The sequence below is a fragment of the Panthera tigris genome, chromosome A2 (genome assembly GCF_018350195.1).
Source record: "Panthera tigris isolate Pti1 chromosome A2, P.tigris_Pti1_mat1.1, whole genome shotgun sequence".
In the NCBI taxonomy this organism is placed as follows: Eukaryota; Metazoa; Chordata; class Mammalia; order Carnivora; family Felidae; genus Panthera; species Panthera tigris.
In genome coordinates this window covers 74,848,069-74,864,727 of record NC_056661.1, presented here as the reverse complement: position 1 = coordinate 74,864,727, position 16,659 = coordinate 74,848,069, and the positions used below count along the sequence as shown (strand labels likewise).

At 44.0% G+C, this 16,659-nt stretch overlaps 1 protein-coding gene across 2 annotated transcripts in view; it reads right to left on the bottom strand.

Moving 5' to 3' along the window:
* Nucleotides 1-6,130: 6,130 nt before the first annotated feature.
* AMPH (amphiphysin) overlaps nt 6,131-16,659 on the bottom strand; it is a 246,350-nt gene continuing 235,821 nt past the window's right edge. For both annotated transcript variants that reach the window (XM_042963958.1, XM_042963965.1), the window contains 3 exons: nt 16,087-16,317; nt 13,134-13,235; nt 6,131-7,404 (listed from right to left, as the gene is read on the bottom strand). In XM_042963958.1, the coding sequence (XP_042819892.1) occupies nt 7,297-7,404; nt 13,134-13,235; nt 16,087-16,317 (441 nt within the window). In that variant the 3' untranslated portion in view covers nt 6,131-7,296. The remainder of the gene's footprint in view (nt 7,405-13,133; nt 13,236-16,086; nt 16,318-16,659) is intronic.

The following is a 16,659-nucleotide window of genomic DNA, read 5'->3' as shown; positions in this document are numbered from 1 at the left end:
TACAGAGTAGGGGCCACAAAGAAAATTTCAGAGAGACTGCAGAACTCAAGAATATCTCTCACATGCCTGTACGCATAGAGCACAAGCTATTGTTGAAGAGCAGTCTTTCAGGAAATTGTGCTGGACCTCAGAATGTGTAGAGAGTTTTCCAGCACTTGTGAATTAATAGTTTATTGCCTTTTGTGAGAGATTAATTTTTTAAAGGTCATAACAGTCATCATTGATCCATTAAGTAATATCACATAAGCTTTATTGGACGTCAATGTACATGTTGATTCCTTCCCTGCATAAAGTAGGTGTTATTTATCCCAGTCTGCAGATGAGACAGAGACTTAGGGAGGGTAAGTAACTTACGTGAGATTGCCTAGCTAAGAAAGAGCACAGCAAGAACTTCTAGTCTACCAGGCTCTCGAAGCCTGTGCCTTCAGTAACCTGCTCGTCTTTTTGTGATTAAGGGATTAAATTCTGTCCTCATTGATCTGTCTTTCGATGCAAAAATGTGATCTTGTTATACTTCCCATTTGTTTTCTGTTCTGCACTTCCTGCTTAAAAAATACACTATTTTGAGTGCATCCAGTTACTTACACTGACTTCTAGCACCCCCTGCTGGCCATTGCAGGTATGTCATACATGTTATAGTCCTCTGTATTGTTCCTCAGGTAAGGGAAGTCTGTTAACAGCAAAGACTCAGCATAGTGAATAAAACAGCCCGGAAATACAGCAGCAGGAAACCTGTTACCAGTTGTATACTCAGTGTGCTTGGTGATTTTAGGTGTCTTCTTTTTGGATGTTCCCCTTTTCTCCAGCCTCAAATGAGAGGATTTTCCTTAACGTTTATTCATTAATTTTGAAAGACAGAGAGAGAAACCAAGCATACATATTCTGTGCTGTCAGCACAGACCCTGTCGCAGGGCCCGATCTCGGGAACCGTGAGATTGTGACCTGAGATGAAATCAAGAATCAGACGCCTAATCGACGGAGCTGTCCAGGCGTCCCAAGACAGAATTGTTATATGTTTGGTGTCTTATGTACCTGTGAAAACTACAGAAAATTGCTTGTGAATAATGCATGTTCACCACTCTGTAAATGGCATACCATTCTGTGAATGCATGTCTGCCCATCTGTATGTACACCTAGCTCACTGCTCCTCTCTGCTCCCAGCCACTGCGTTGATTCATCCACCGCCAGCGACAGGCACTGCTGTGCATACTGGCTGTCACCAGTGAGGCTGGCACCAGCACCTTAGGGTCTCTGCGTGCTGGGAGTCACGCTTCCCTCGGAACGTCATCCTGGGGACAATGGTTCCAGGAATCACACATACACATTCTCAATAAATACCCAATGCTATGTTATCCGACACCGAAATTTTTACCAACCTGATGGCCACCAAACAGGATCACATTGTTTCAGCAGGTTATTGCCCTGGGCCACTGGTGAGGAAGCTGAGGGTCTCTGTTTATACCTGGCACCCACTGAAGTCTGTCCCTCGGACACTTTGCCATCCGTGCCCTTTGGGCGCAGCAGAAAGGAGGCCGGTGGCAGAGGCTACAGCACCCAGAGGAGCCAGGCTGCCCACGGCCGGGCCCACTTTTCCTGGCCGTGTGACCAGACCTGGTTCTCATTGCGCTGAATCTCAGCTTCCTCGTCTGTGAAAAGGGAAATCAGCCCACACCTCACAGGTTGGTGAGGATTAAATAATTTAATACATGTGGAACATTTAGGAGAGTGTCTGGCAAATCAAGATTGTTAGTTATTATCATAGTTCCTATTAACAGTAATTTATTAATACTACAAATACAAATAAAGAAAATGATAAATTATTAAAATTACTTAAGATTGTAGTAACTAATGTTATTAATCACTTGTTGACTTGAATGAATGTATGTCTTCTGGATATTTCTCCTTTGTGAGTTTTGGTTCATATAAATATCCTCAGCTACTCTATCATGGGTCTAAACTTTATCTAAAGTACTTTTCATTACATAAAATTTCTCTATAATGTGCTCAAACTTCCTTTCAGCCACATACTTTGTGTACTTTGGAGTTTTGTGTACGAAAGCTTTCCCCTCTCCAGTATCACAAAAGAATTCCATCATTTCTTGTGATCTTCAGCTTCAGATTTTTAACTCCATGCTCTGGATTAGCTTTTCTGCACTTCCCTGAACTCATGGATCTCAGTCTCCCGTTTATTCGCTCAGTGCACCTGTACACAACATCCATCCTGCAGACTCAGAATGGAGAGGAGGTCGGTAGAGAGTGGCTCAGTTCGTGGAGAGAAGGAAGGGTAACTGTGGGGCTTAGGGCAGAGGAGGAACTAGTGGAGGAGGCAGGACAAGAGGGAAGGGGTGTTGCACCAGGGCGAGCAGTGTAGAGGTGCAGCGGAGGGCAACGTGGCTCAGTGCTGAGCCTCCCCTGAGGGAGCAGAAGACAAGTATTGGTGAAGATGTGGAGGATACTGACAGCCAAGCAGAGACCTGGGGATTAGATGTGAAACGCAGATATTCATCATTAGCACATGCACGTGTGTGTGTGTGTGTGTGTGTGGAGGAGGAGGAGAGCGAGTGGCACATCTGACATCAGGGTATGGAAGCTAGTCCAGGGCCTGCCTGCAGACTGGGAAGAGGGGAAGCAGGGAGGTGAGGGGGGCAACAAGGATCAAGGTCTTCCTTGGCAGGGATGGGGACCACTCCTACACCGGGTAGCAGGGATGATGGTACAAGCTCGGGACTCAGGGGTTTGTCACCTGGAACATGAAGCCCAGGAGGGGATGGTTCTGAAGAAAGGGGGAACCCTCAGGGCTGCAATAAGGGGGAATTTTGAAAGAAGTTCACTGATGCAAAGTCTCAGTAATGTGGTTCCCCATATGCAGTAACCAACACCTGGCAAGAGCTTGACAAATGTTTAATGAACGAACGCACATGCGGACTTGGCAGCAATAAGACGCTCCAAAGCAAACACTGTCTGGACAGCTGGGACACACACCCACCCATCGAGGATAATGTACCCCGCCCGACACCCCTCTCCAGCACCCACTGCAGCAGGAAGAAAAATTAGTGAAGGTGACAAAGGAACAATCAGGCAAGAAAACAAGAAAATTCCTTTCTTGGGCTTAGAGTTTAGAGAGGCATGGTGGCATCATCAAAAGCTACAGAAATTGCTGGGTGGTCCCTGGCAGGTTTCTGCAGAGCAGAGCACAGGACACAGTTTAATGGTATTTATCCAGGGGGCGGGAGGGTAGAGGGGCATCCGCCAGGTGGCAATGTCTTACAGACAAGGAGCTCCGGCCCTGCACCGGCTTCCCAGGGCTTTCCAGTGTTATCAACATGTGTTCCCCAGAGCTAAGAGTAGCCCCACCCAGTGGGTGTTGGGCCAGGTAAACACACAACTCTGACCGGGCCTACAAGCATGAGACCCCCTGAGTGTTGGACTTGAGCTCCCAGGGGACAGGGAATCTGCCGGATTCTAGGAAACTAAGAGAAGGTTTAGATATCCTTTGGAAGAGCCTCAGGGTACCTGGCCTTCCTCTCAATGTGCACAGATTTAAGGGTGGTGTCTCAGTTAGCATTCAAGCTGAACAAGTCAGCCGAGGCTCCCGTAAGCAATCTTAGAAGAGGATAACCAAGGAGTTGCAAACTTCGTGGCCAGACTATTAGGCTTACTCCAGCACGCTTCTTTCGGTTTCTGTGAGCAATGTATCCACCCTTGCTGTGTGCCCTGGGCAGTGCTGCCCTCCAGCAGCCAGGGCTCCTCCCAGGTGGCTCCACGTGCAGGATAATGAGAAAGCAGGTCTGACTGAGGCCCGGGTCAAGGATGAATAGAACCCCGTGGCTGTTCGTTCTCTAGGTCTGCTGCGAGAGTATCGGTCACCGTCTTCTCTACACAGCCACCCCATGTCCAATTGCATTTCTCTGAGTCCTAGGAAGACCATGGCTGTGCCACTGTGCAGGGGAATGAATGCATGATGCTCATGTCCAAGGTCTGGCACATAGTGTTGGTTAAGACAGTCAGTCGGGTTCCAGGTAAACACCAGAAGGCAGCTTGGGCTCTTCTGGAAGGAGCGGTGGGGTCCCAGCAAGGCAGAGCAGCCTGTGGGTAAGGCTTTGAGGTGTTCAGCCACGTGTCTCGTGTGGCCTCAAGCTCGGAGTTTCAGTTCTCTTTATACTCCCTGATCTCCCACAAGCTTTGCAGTCTCCCAGAGACTCTTTGCTGGGCCATTACCATGGACCGTGGGGTCTTGCTAGGAGTTTTCCAACAGCCTGATCATAGGCTTTGGCATGTGATGAGAGACGGCTCGGCATTCGGGGCCAGCACATGCTTTCCCAGCGGCCCAGGCCATGACCGAGCTACTGGTGGTGTTCGGGGTCCCTCAGAAGCTGTCCCAGCTGTGGCAGGAGGGGCAGGCCACGGCAGAGGCAATGTGACAGCATGGCGCACAGAGCTGTCCCTGTCCCAGGGCCCAGCTACGCTGATACACTATTAAAAATTCAAATCGGGAGAGGGCTCGCTTGGCAATTAGAAACATCACTCAGGTTTAAATGAGCGTCTGTTTGAGGTACTGGTCGGAATGCCAGTTCGGTGTCTGTTTAATAAAGACCACAGGCTTGCTCTATGTGATTCTCTGAAAGGCTCTGGAACTATTCAAAGGTCCAGGTGCCACCGGGTTTGAAAGAGAAATGTGAAAACACAAACAGTGGGCACAAACAGTGGGTAGGGCTTGCTGGGTCAAGGCCATTTGGAGTAAAACACTGCTGCAAATTCACCAACATAGGGCCAGGGGGTGTTCTGAGGGTGCTTTGGTGGTCTCAGAACCGCAGTCAGACTGACAGAGGTGGGAAGAACCTCCATGCTAGGAACCACATGTCCCATAGAAAATCCATTCAGTGGAAAAGAAAATTCACTCCCTATCTGTAAGCGTTTCTGGAGAAGACCACTTTCCCCTGTTTCACCACCCGCCCGCCCCCCCCCCCATCCTGTTCACTTTTCAGTGCTTTGGAAAATGGAGGACCTTGAAGATTTCTGGAACAATCCGATCACTTGTATTTGCTGTTGGTATTTTCTTCAAAGGCTCTAAACCAGGATGAAAGGACTCATTAAGCACCTGTCATTTTGGAAGGACTTGTTAAATGCATCTAGGAATGTTACAGGTGTGGGAAGAAACACAGGTGTGTGTCTGAGAAGCTGTGTCCCCCCCCCCAGGCTGTGCACCTGCAGAGCCACTAAGAGTGGGGGTGGTGAGCCCAAGGGGGGTCTCAGAGGAACTGCGCCCGAAGAGGCAGCAATTATGTTTCAAGACCACTAGGTGTGTTTTATTATAAGAACTAAAGTTCCAGTCTCCGCTTAAAGTTCCGGGTCCTGCGTACTCCAGTGTCAGGAGTGGCTCTCTAGGATTCATCTTAAGTCGTTGCCATTTATGTGAGTTATCAGCTATGCCACCGGGCACGGACTGTTATTTTCTTGCACTAATGTAGCACTCGTGATGAACCAACCTCCCTGCAAATCAGCCGCTGGGAAAATCCTGGCTCCGTAACAGCGATTTCCCTAGTAAGAAACGTGAAGGGAATGCGCTAGGAGAACTGAAACCACACATCAGAAACACCAGATTCGGAAGTCTGATGATGCCTATTCCAGACCAGCCAACATTGCATACAGGATTACGCCAGCAGAAAAGAGTGAATCAAATGAAGGATTTTTGTTTGAAACTCTCTTCTATAAACAATGGCCCAGTGAAATGACTTTTCTATTCCGCGTGATCTCTTTGTACGTCCCTATGAACATGAACATGTCAGAAAGAAAGGTGACCGAAGGATGAGGCTGGCGTGAAAGGAAACTGCTGATGATGAAGGTCGTCAGATTTTCGGTGACACACAGACGGTCACAGCCAGCGCCTCCGAGGGGCCTCTGTCCACAAAGCTGTTATTTGTGCTGTAGTGATTGCTGGGCAGCAGGGACACCGAATGACCAGCAATGACTGGGAGGGAGGGCTCTGGGGAAGGGAGGCGGGCTATGGAGCACAACCCGGAGGAACAAGCGTATTTCCGCACAAATAACAACTCCAACAATACACTATTTCAAGCAGTGCATCCGACTGAAACAAGCTTCCCCAAACAAAGGACTCTGCGGAGGAAGTAGGGTAATTGCTGGAGATTACCAATGGTTTATTTGGAATGACACAGCACTGAAAACATAGTCGTTACACATGATTTGTGGATACAGCATACATCACCTATCTTATTTCGGGACAATCTGGGAAGATGAGTTGCATAAATATAAAGAGTTGGAAATATATAGGAGCTTTTTTTTTTTTAATATATATATAGTGTTCTTTGGGGGTGGACTTTTATGCCCCATCAGGCAGCCAATCTTAGAAAGGCAGAAGTTAACACTACATAGCTGCTCATCCCAGCTAGCTTACCTCCAGCCACCGCAGCCGGACACCTAGACAATGAGGCTCGGCTTTCTCCAAAGGGACAGCAGCTCTGACATGCTATTTGTCATGGCATCCTGAAAAAATGCACATTACAAAACACAGATACTGTCGACTGTTTTGGCAATGGGATGGCGGGTTTTGCCCGGAGGCAAAACTGCAACTGTAAATGCCAGACAGAGCCAGGGCAATGCATGTATCAATGACACTCGAGAGGCAAAGAGCTCAGATGGAACGAAAGAAAGCAAAAGGCAACTATGTATATGTAGCGTGGCGCTGGGCATACACATAGATCGGGGAGAGATGGGAACTAGCGTGTGTACCTGTGTGTCCTTATACATATACAGAGAGAGAGGTGGTGGGAAAGAACACTGAAAACGTGTGCCAACAGTTTAAACACGGTAAACTTGGGAGAGAGCGAGCACGTGCTCACACCTGTGCAAGGGAACAAGATAATCTCGAACTACAGGATAACTCATCACGTCTTCTGCAGGACAGCCGCTCAATACCATACACTTGGCGCAGAGAAATTAAGGTTCTGGTCTGGAGAAAGCTACTGCAGCACTGGTGGGAGGGGATCAAGTACAAGAGTCTCCACAGCTTGGACAAAGCACAAATAAACCTGTTAATCGATAACGTGGGAACCAGTGAGGACCTTATCTGTAATTTACTTTTTTCTCTCACATTTTTTGTGGGTTTTTTTTTTTTTATCTTTTTTTTTTTCTTGCACACATGCTCCATTGATATATCTTTCCAAGCTTTGTCTGGCACCAGCCTGTAAATCATTAAGAGTGTAATAGCAAAAGTGAACGGTTTGGGTTTTCCCCGCGGGTTTAAAAACCCGATAGGCTCTTTCTACAATATTTTTGGCCCTAATCCAGGCGCCGGGTGAAGTTCTCTGGAAAGAGGCCTTTGTAGGTGGCGAGGTCTCTATATTGAAGCCAGTCTGATTCCTTCACTCCCACCAGCCAGCCTGCATCCTGCAAGACAAAGACAGGGCTTTCAAGGTCTAACAAACTACTGGAAAAATCTGCACTGCCAAGAATTAACAAAATAACTTACATGTCTATTTTATTTATTTATTTTGAGAGAGAGAGAGTGCAAATGGGGAAGGGCTGAGAGAGAGACAGAGAGACAGAGAGAGAGAGAGAGAGAGAGAGAGAGAGAGAGAATCCCAAGCAGGCTACAGGCTGTCAGCGCACAGCCCGATGTGGGGCCTGAACTCACAAACTGTGAGATCATGACCTGAGCTACAATCAAGAGTTGGATGCTTTACAGACTGAGCCACCCAGGCACCCCCAAAATAATTTGGGGGTTGTGATACTGCACCAGGATGTTACATTATACATAAACCAGTGTCTGAAAGCAGTGGGAAAGCTCGTCCCAAATAAGTTATTAGGTTAAAAAACAAAAACAAAAACAAAAAAAAACAAGGGGCATCTGAGTGGCTCAGTCGGTTAAGGGGTGGACTCTTGATTTCAGCTCAGGTCATGATCTCACAGTTCATGAGATCTAGCCCCACATCTGGCTCCACAATGACAGTGCTCAGAGCCTGCATCGGATTCTCTCTCTCTCCCTCTCTCTGACCATCCCCCACTCACGCTCACTCTCTCTCAAGATATATAACCTTAAAAAATAATAATAATTATAAACATTTAAAATTATTTATTTTCTGGATCTAGTATAGCTAACTGAAAGTTAATACAAATATTATAATTTTGTATATAGTTAATTGACGTTAATTGGATTATGACAGGAGTTCTTAAGGAAGAGGAAAGGATTAAGAATGATAGCCAGTGCAGAAAGAAAAGCACCATGTACAAACATGTCGTGCACAGGAACATTCTCTATCCTGTGGGTCACAGGGAAGAAATGACTTAAGGACCCAGGTCAGGATATAGTGCTGCCAAAGCCATGGAAGGCCTAGTATCTCATCCTGAACCTGCCTGGAAGGAAGAACTCTGTGCTCCAGCTCACATCATGTGACCCAAATAAACCACCACACATAACGCTTATCAAGTAACCGCTAGATAGGTGTTAACCTGCTATTGCCATTGTGTGTGTTGTTGCTGTGACAGTATCTCATTTTTCGAGTTTATATGAACCACAAAGCAGGTTGTTGTCATGACATGCTTGTTGGAAACATTCCTGTGTTCTTTATAAAGTATTTCTCACAAACCTCTGTCTTGTAGGAGTACCATCATGAACAGGAAGACAGCCGCAGGAAAGTAAAGGGAGCCACTGTGTGTGGCCATTCAGCTCGGGAGACGACAGGTGATTCTGAGGACGAAGGCTGCTGTCTGCCCTTGGCCTATGGCAGACCAGCAGATCCCGGTTGGAAAATGCTGAGTGGAAGGAGCGGCATGAAACCTACAGACCGTATAGTGCAAAACTAGCGGGCAATGACTTGTCTTGATTATGTTAACCAATGCACGAAAGAGATCCCACTTAGGATGAAGGATGGGGAGATTCAATCAGAAGCCACTCTCAATATAGTTCAAGTACATCAGATAAAATGAGGTCTCAAAAATTAAATAAAGAGCCTGAATACATTCCCTCTTGGTATAATCTGAGGCTATAAATTGATGCTGCTATATAGACAAGCAATATAAGCATTTAGACAGGCCAATTTTCGAAGGTGGGGAAAGAAAAAACCTGAGGAAAAGATGACTCAATAAAATACCTGATAATATCCTAGCGAGGAAGGGAAATGTCCTCTTGAAAATTATGATGTTATATATGTGAAGGGCAAAGTTATACTTAAAGTAAAAGATGATAACTAAATTTTTTCTAAACCTCCAGTAAGCATCTAAAAGGCCATATTTCCCCCCACAAGTGTCTATATTTGACTTTATTTACAATGAATGAAAAAATCTAATGGAGCCAAGTAGAGTCATGCATTTTAAAATTGTTTCAATAAAGAATAAAAGTTATGGACTGGTACAAACTCATCATCAAGATGTATGCCAACACGTATACTCTGAAACACAATTTATATAGTGAAGTGAAAAATATTAGCCAATATCAATCTTGAGCCGAAGCAAATCGGGAAAATTAAATTTTAACTGCTTAAAATGTGTGGTGGACGAGACTTACAGTTTTGGTAACGGCCAAATAGCTTGTGTCAGACAGGTGCTTCTGCACAGAACAGTTATAACCACTAGAATAACTATATATTATACAAATCTACATATGTATATGTATACATATTTGCAACTACTTATGTACAGAAATAATAAAATATGTAATATAAAAGTTTATATGATAGGATTATTACAAATCATGGGGTTGACATGTATAACAACTATTTGAAGGCACTGGCACCGACCAAAAAAGCAGGCCAAAAATGGAGAATATTTAACCCTTGAAAGTAGGAAATTGCACTGGGTGAGATCTCTGCCGATACAGCACCCCACCCCCGCGCCCGAGGATTAGCCTCAGCCTGTGTGACGCAGGGCATTCAAAGGAAGAGTGGAGGGCTTCCAGAGGAACTATATTTCTATGGGGAATATCTTGAAGAGATCAACAGAAGCGGGTTCCCAAGCATGCAGAGAAATTCCCCTGAAATCCTGAGCGGCCCCCACAGGTTGTGAATATACAAGGGGTCCCCCAAGGAGAAAGCAACACAGGGAGGCAGAAAAACTGAAGAGAAGTTTCAGCACTGCCCATGGAGGGGAGACAGAGTTTAGAGTTTAAATCCCACCAAGTTAGGAAGCCTGGTGAATCCTTCAGGTTTTCTACTCAAATTTCAGAAGGGCCATTCTCAGAAGGAAAAGATGTCTTAGGACTAAGAGTCCATCCTCAAAGAAAGGCAAAATTGAAACAGACCCACCCTAACAAAGCATAAGACAAACTTCCATGAATTCAAGCTAATTATCCAGTTACCTCCATGTCTGCTAGAGGAAAAAGAAACAAGCTTCAGAGACAGAAAACAGAATCCAGACTCTACAATGTGTCCAGTATCAATAAAAAGAAAAAAAATTGCTGGAGGGGTGCCCGGGTGGCTCAGTTGGTTAAGTATCTGACTTTGGCTCACGTTATGATCTCATGGTTCTCGAGTTTGAGCCTCGCGTCAGTCTCTGTGCTGACAGCCTGCTTCAGATTCTGTGTCTCCCTTTCTCTCTGCCCCTCCCTGTTCATAATCTCTCTCTGTCTCTCTCTCTCTCAAAAATAAATAAATGTTAAAAAGAAACTTTAAAAAATTACTATATATGAGAAAAAAAAGGAAAATATCCCCTGAAGATAAAAGGCAATCGATAGAAGTGTGTGCTGAGATGGCCTAGCTTTTGGAATTAGCAGTAAGAAGTTAACACAGCTATTATAAAATATGTGCACGTGCTTACACTGAAAGATAGCAATAATGAAAGAATAGATGGGAAATCTCAGGAAGGAAATGGCAACTAAATACAAAACCAACACCAACATTATAGAACTGTGTTAAGTACAGCATCTGAAATGAAAAAGTCACTGGATAAGCTAAACAACAAATTCAAAGTAGCAGAAGAAAAGGTCACTGTACTTGAAGACAAATCAATAGAAATTATCCAACCTGAGTACCAGAAAGAATTACATATTGAACAAAAAAGGACAGTCTTAGACATCAAGAAGTCCAACAGATGTATAATTAGGGACTCCCAAAAAGAGGAGAAAGAGAATGAGGCAGGAGAAGAATTTAAGAATTATTAGCTGAAAGTCTTCCAAATGTAATGGAAAACATCAGGCTACAAATCTAAGCAGCTCAGTGAATCCCAAGCATGAAAACCACAAAACAAATAAAAACAACAAAACAAACAAGCCCTAAGCACATTACAATGAACTGATGAAAACCAAAGATACAGAGAAATTCTTAAAAGCAGTTAGGGAAAAAGTCACAGTATATATATACCCAGAAACAATGTTAAGCAAATGGCAGCTGATTTCTAGTCATAAATAGCAATAAAACAGAGAACACGGAGCAGTATCTTTAAAAAGTTGAAAGAAAAAAGTCAACTCAAAATTCTTTCTCTTGGGAAAATATCTTTAAAAATGAAGACGAAAGAAAGACATTTTCAGATAAACAGAAACTGAGAGTATATATTGCCAACAGATTAGCCTCATAGGAATTGGTGAAGAAAATTTTTCAGGCAGGGGTACCTGGCTAGCTCAGTCTGTGGAGCATGTGACTCTTGAACTTGGGGTTGTGAGTTCGAACCCCAGGTTGGATATAGAGATTACTTAAACATAAAATCATTTTTTTTAAAAAGAAAGAAAAAGAAAAAGTGCACTGAAAAAGAATATTAAAAAAAAGAAGAAAAAGAAAAGAAAACTTTCAGGCAGAAAAGAAGTGAGACTGGATGGAAACTCATCTATTAGAAGAACCAGAAAGAGCAGAGAAAATGGTGAACATGTTGGTAGATGTAAGATTAGCTTTTTACTCTTAATCTTTTTAAAAGATAACTTATGGTTAATGCAAAAAAAAAATTAGCTTAATTATAATGGCTTTTTTAACGATTTTGAGATATGTAGACACTTTTGCCTGATGGTAATTAATGCTTTGCCACTTTTTGCCTTGAAGATTGTATCTGAGGTTTTAACTATTTTATCGATCCTTTCAAACAACTAACTTTTGGATTTATTAGTTTTCTCCATTGTGTGTCTTTTTATTGCATTCATCTGTGAATTTATTTTTATTATTTCTGTCCTTCCCTGTGCTTTGTACTTAATTTGATCTTTTTTATCCTCTTGGGCTGAAAATTTAGAAATTGATGGTCACTAGGAAATATTTTTCTAATTTACACTGTGACTTATGTGGTCCAAGGATTATTCAGAAATATATATATATATATATATATATATATATATACTTAATATTTAGAGCTTTTAAAGCTCTATTGTTACTATTCATATCTAATTTAATCTTATTATGGTCAAGACTTTGACCCAGCACCTGTTCTATCTTGGAAAGTGTATTATCAAGAGAAAGAACAAAATGTGGGGCTTGGGAAGCCTTGCCCTCTAAAGCAGCAACTTTATTTTGGGGGGTAAAAGGCTCAGAAACCTCCTTGAGAAGATGATGGAAATTATAGCTCTTCTCTCCAGAAAAACATGTTCAATAGGCACATGTATACATTTTGCATGCTATTTAGGGGTTCACAAATCCTACGAATAAGAACAAAATGGAATTCTTGGCACCTTCACATCAGAACACTATGCTCAAAGGTGATTTTTTTAAGAGTCTTTTAAAATTGAAGTATAAATACTAGGTAATGCAAACATCATTTAAATGTACAGTTTAGTTTTGACAAATGCATACACACGTGTAATCCACACCCCTATTCAGACAGAAAACATTTCCATCCCTAGAAAGCTCCCCCATGTTCTCTCCTGGCCAATCTCCCCATCCGCAGAGGCAACTACTTTTGAGGGAGATTTTTAGTGCACGTGGATAGGGGCCACATTTCCTAAACACTGGTTTTTCAGAGACAACATCCCTAGAAAGCGGATGCAAAATAAGAAATGGTCATCTATTTGTATCAAAAAGAAACAATATAACACCATCCCCAAAAGAGGTGTCCTAAAAAGCTTCCGTTAGCCATGTCCTGTACTCATAAGCCCTAAGCGCCCTGTAGCACCTCAGGAAATAGAAATGTCTTCAGGAAGTCACTGCGTCCAAGAGACCCTCAGAAAAAAACCAACATAGCCCGTAGGACCTTTCAATTTCACTCTTTACCTGGTCAGCTTCTGAATCTGAGGGGACCACCAATACCACGTCACCCCTTTGTAAGGTAAGTTCATCAGAATTTGCTGCCTCAAAATCGTGCAGTGTTTCCACCTGCAAAAGATTTTAGAAGAATTTACTAATTTTATTTTTTTAACATTTATTTATTTTTGAGAGAGAGAGAGAGAGAGAGAGAAAGACACAGAGCATGAGCGGGGCAGGGGCAGAGCAAGAGGGAGACACAGAATCCGAAGCAGGCTCCAGGCTCCAAGCTGTCAGCACAGAGCCCATTGAGGGGCTTGAACCCACAGACCGTGAGATCATGACCTGAGCCAAAGTCGGACGCTTAACCAACTGAGTCACCCAGGCGCCCTGAATTTACTAATTTTAAAAAGAAAGGAAGCGTAACATTGAAGTCTCTCAGCCAGATGAGCAGCAGGTACTTGTAGAAGTCTCTCCAACCCGGATAAAAAAGACGGTGATTCTAACATACCTCAAGGGAGAAGACCTCTAAACACAGAAAGAAGTCCTGTTTACTTAAAACATCCAATTCTTGAAGACTGATACTGAGGCAGTTTGGATGTACATTTAGGAACACAATACGTTCTGCAAGAGTTGAAACGTAGTGCTTTTGTTAAATTTCAATTCATCCTATTTTTATTAGAGATTTACATTTTATTATCACTAATGCTTTATTATTGTTCGTTTTTAAACTTGAACTAAAAATGCCCAGTTGGAAGTGCCTCTAACTTCACTTCTGTCATGTAATTGAGGATTGGAAAAATCATCACTTCCCATGTTATATGGGAAGTACTATTTAATTAAACGCAGGGATCAGTTCCTGTATAAACTTCCTTCCCTAGCTTACCTTTGAAACCATGCCAATCTGTTTCTTTTCTTTCATTTTTTTTTTAACTGAAACATAGGGGCACCTGGGTGGCTCAGTTGGTCAAGTGTCTGGCTTCAGCTCAGATCATGACCTCATAGTTTGTGGGTTTGAGCCCCGCGTTGGGCTCTGTGCTGACAGCCCAGAGCCTGGAACCTGCTTCGGATTCTGTGTCTCCCTCTCTCTCTGCCCCTCCCCCGCTCACTCTCTGTCTCTCAAAAATAAATAAAAACATTAAACCAAAACTGAAATCTATTTGGGGTGCCTGACTGGCTCAGTCGGAAGACCATGTGACTCTTGAGCTTGGGGTCATGAGTTTGAGCCCCAAAGTGGGTGTAAAGATTACTTAAGTAAATAAGTAGAATTTAAAAATTGAAATATAATCATAAATGAATAAATAAACGTTGAAATATATTTGACAAGTAATATTATGCAAATTCAAGGTGTACAACATGCTAATTTGACACATTTATATACCCTAATATGATGCCACTGTAACACCTCTATCATGTTGTGTAATTACCATTTCTTTCTACTGGTTGGAATAATTAAGATCTAGTCTCTGAGCAAGTTTGATGATTATAATACAATATTGTTGTCTGTATTCACCATGCTGTGCATTAGATCTCTAGGGCTTAGCTTCTACTCATTGGAAGTTTATACCCTTAAACAACACCTGTACTCTCTCCCTACCCCCTCTCTTTCCCCTTTTTTGGAAAGACTTATTCAAAATTTGATTATAAAAAATTTTTTAAAAAACAAAGTAGAAAGAAGAGTATAATGACCCACATACTCCTCACCAGCTTGAACAACTATTCAGTCATGGACGGGTGTATTTCTCCCATGTCCCTCCCCTTAGCCCTACCCCCCTGAGGTTAAGGGATTGGCTGTACTCTGCATACAGAATGATAAAATGTCAGAGCTGGAAATGAGGATTTTATTCTCAAAGCCACTTTGCTGCTGAGAATGAGAAGCACAGAGAGAGGAGTGATGTTCCTCGGGCCGCTGCAGTTAGTGAGGGGAGTGGGGGTGGCCCCAGGGAGGCTGGCCTTGCAGGGAATCCGCCTCCTTGACTTCCTGTGCTCTGCTTACCACACAGCGGACACCCGCCCTCACTAACCACACATTTAATTGTTCCTCTGTGTGATTCATTCATAAATCCATTCCACCCGCCCCGGCCCCATCTGAGGTAGCAAGGGGACAGGTCTCTAATGAGCAGAGAGAGAAAAAAAAGATGACTAGGGGCACCTGGGTGGCTCAGTTCGTTAAGTGTCCAACTTTGGCTCAGGTCATGATCTCACGGCTCATGGGTTCGAGCCCCGCATCTGTGCCGTTAGGACAGAACCCACTTTGCATCCTCTGTCTCCCTCTCTCTCTGCCCCTCCCCTGCTTGCATGCACACTCTCTCTCAAGAACAAACATTTAAAAAAAGAAAAAAGAGGACTATTCCTCTCCACTCCCGCCCTCACAAACACACTTAAATTTAACATTTGTGAAAGAAAAAGAGCTGAGTTTTGAAACGTAAATTCATATTATGGAACTGAAAATTCCCACCCATATTCTATTAAGGAGGATTAACTGCCTTTGGCACTTAGCTTAAGCCAGTGTTTTCAGGTATTTACCGAAAACAGGTTTTGGGTAAGGCCCCTTCCCTTTATGAAAGCTCTAAGTAGCCATTTTTTTTTTCAAAAAATTTTAAATGCTTATTTACTTTCTAAAAGATGGAGAGACAGAGTGTTAGTGGGGAAGAGGCAGAGAGAGAGGGAGACACAGAACCGGAAGCAGGCTCCAGGCTCTGAGCTGTCAGCGCAGAGCCTGATATGGGGCTGGAACTCACGAACTGCGAGATGGTGACCTGAGCCGAAGTCGGACACTTAACCAACTGAGCCACCCAGGCGCCCCTCTAAGTAGCTATTTGATGGTGTCTCCGAACATAACCTTCATCCCATTGATTTGAACCTTTCTTCCCTCCAGTGCAGAAAAAGAATACATATTGCAAAAGGCAAAAGTAAACAGCCGAAAATCAAAGTTTCCAGCAAAAGGGCCTCAAAGCAGAGGAAGGACAACTGGCCACCAGACCTTGTAGAGGAAGCCGGGAGGCACTTCCTGAGACAACTGGCTTGCGGCTGGAGCGGAAGGCACGGGCTGGGAGTCCTCACCCGCCCTGGGCTCTGCGGCCAGCTCTGGGGGCTCGCTGGCGGAAGCCGCGGCCATGGGGGTCTCCTTGGTCTCTGCCACCTCAGCTGCTTCGTGTTCTTCCCCTTCGTTGTTGGAGGCGGGCTCTATGACAACTGAAGGGATGACCTTCTCCTGCGGGAAGAAAAATGTGATGGTTCCAAGCAGAGGCTGGGAGCGAAGAAAAGACTTGTGCACTGCTTCTATCCCTGGCATACCCTCCATGGCTCCCACTTTCCCCACATCCTCTATTCAACAAAGTGCCTGCTGTTCCCCAAAACTGGCCCAAACCTTGCAGGACCTTCCTCCTGACATGGCCTCCTTTCTATCTCTCCTGAGACAGAAACCCTTGGCAGGATTAATTTCTGGACCCCTGAGCAGTCAGGCAGTTTGCTAAGAAGTAGGGTTTCTGTGGAAATTGGGAAGGGGGTAGGAGACTGCAGGGAGGGAAGGGGAGTTATGTCAGGGCGGGGAGAC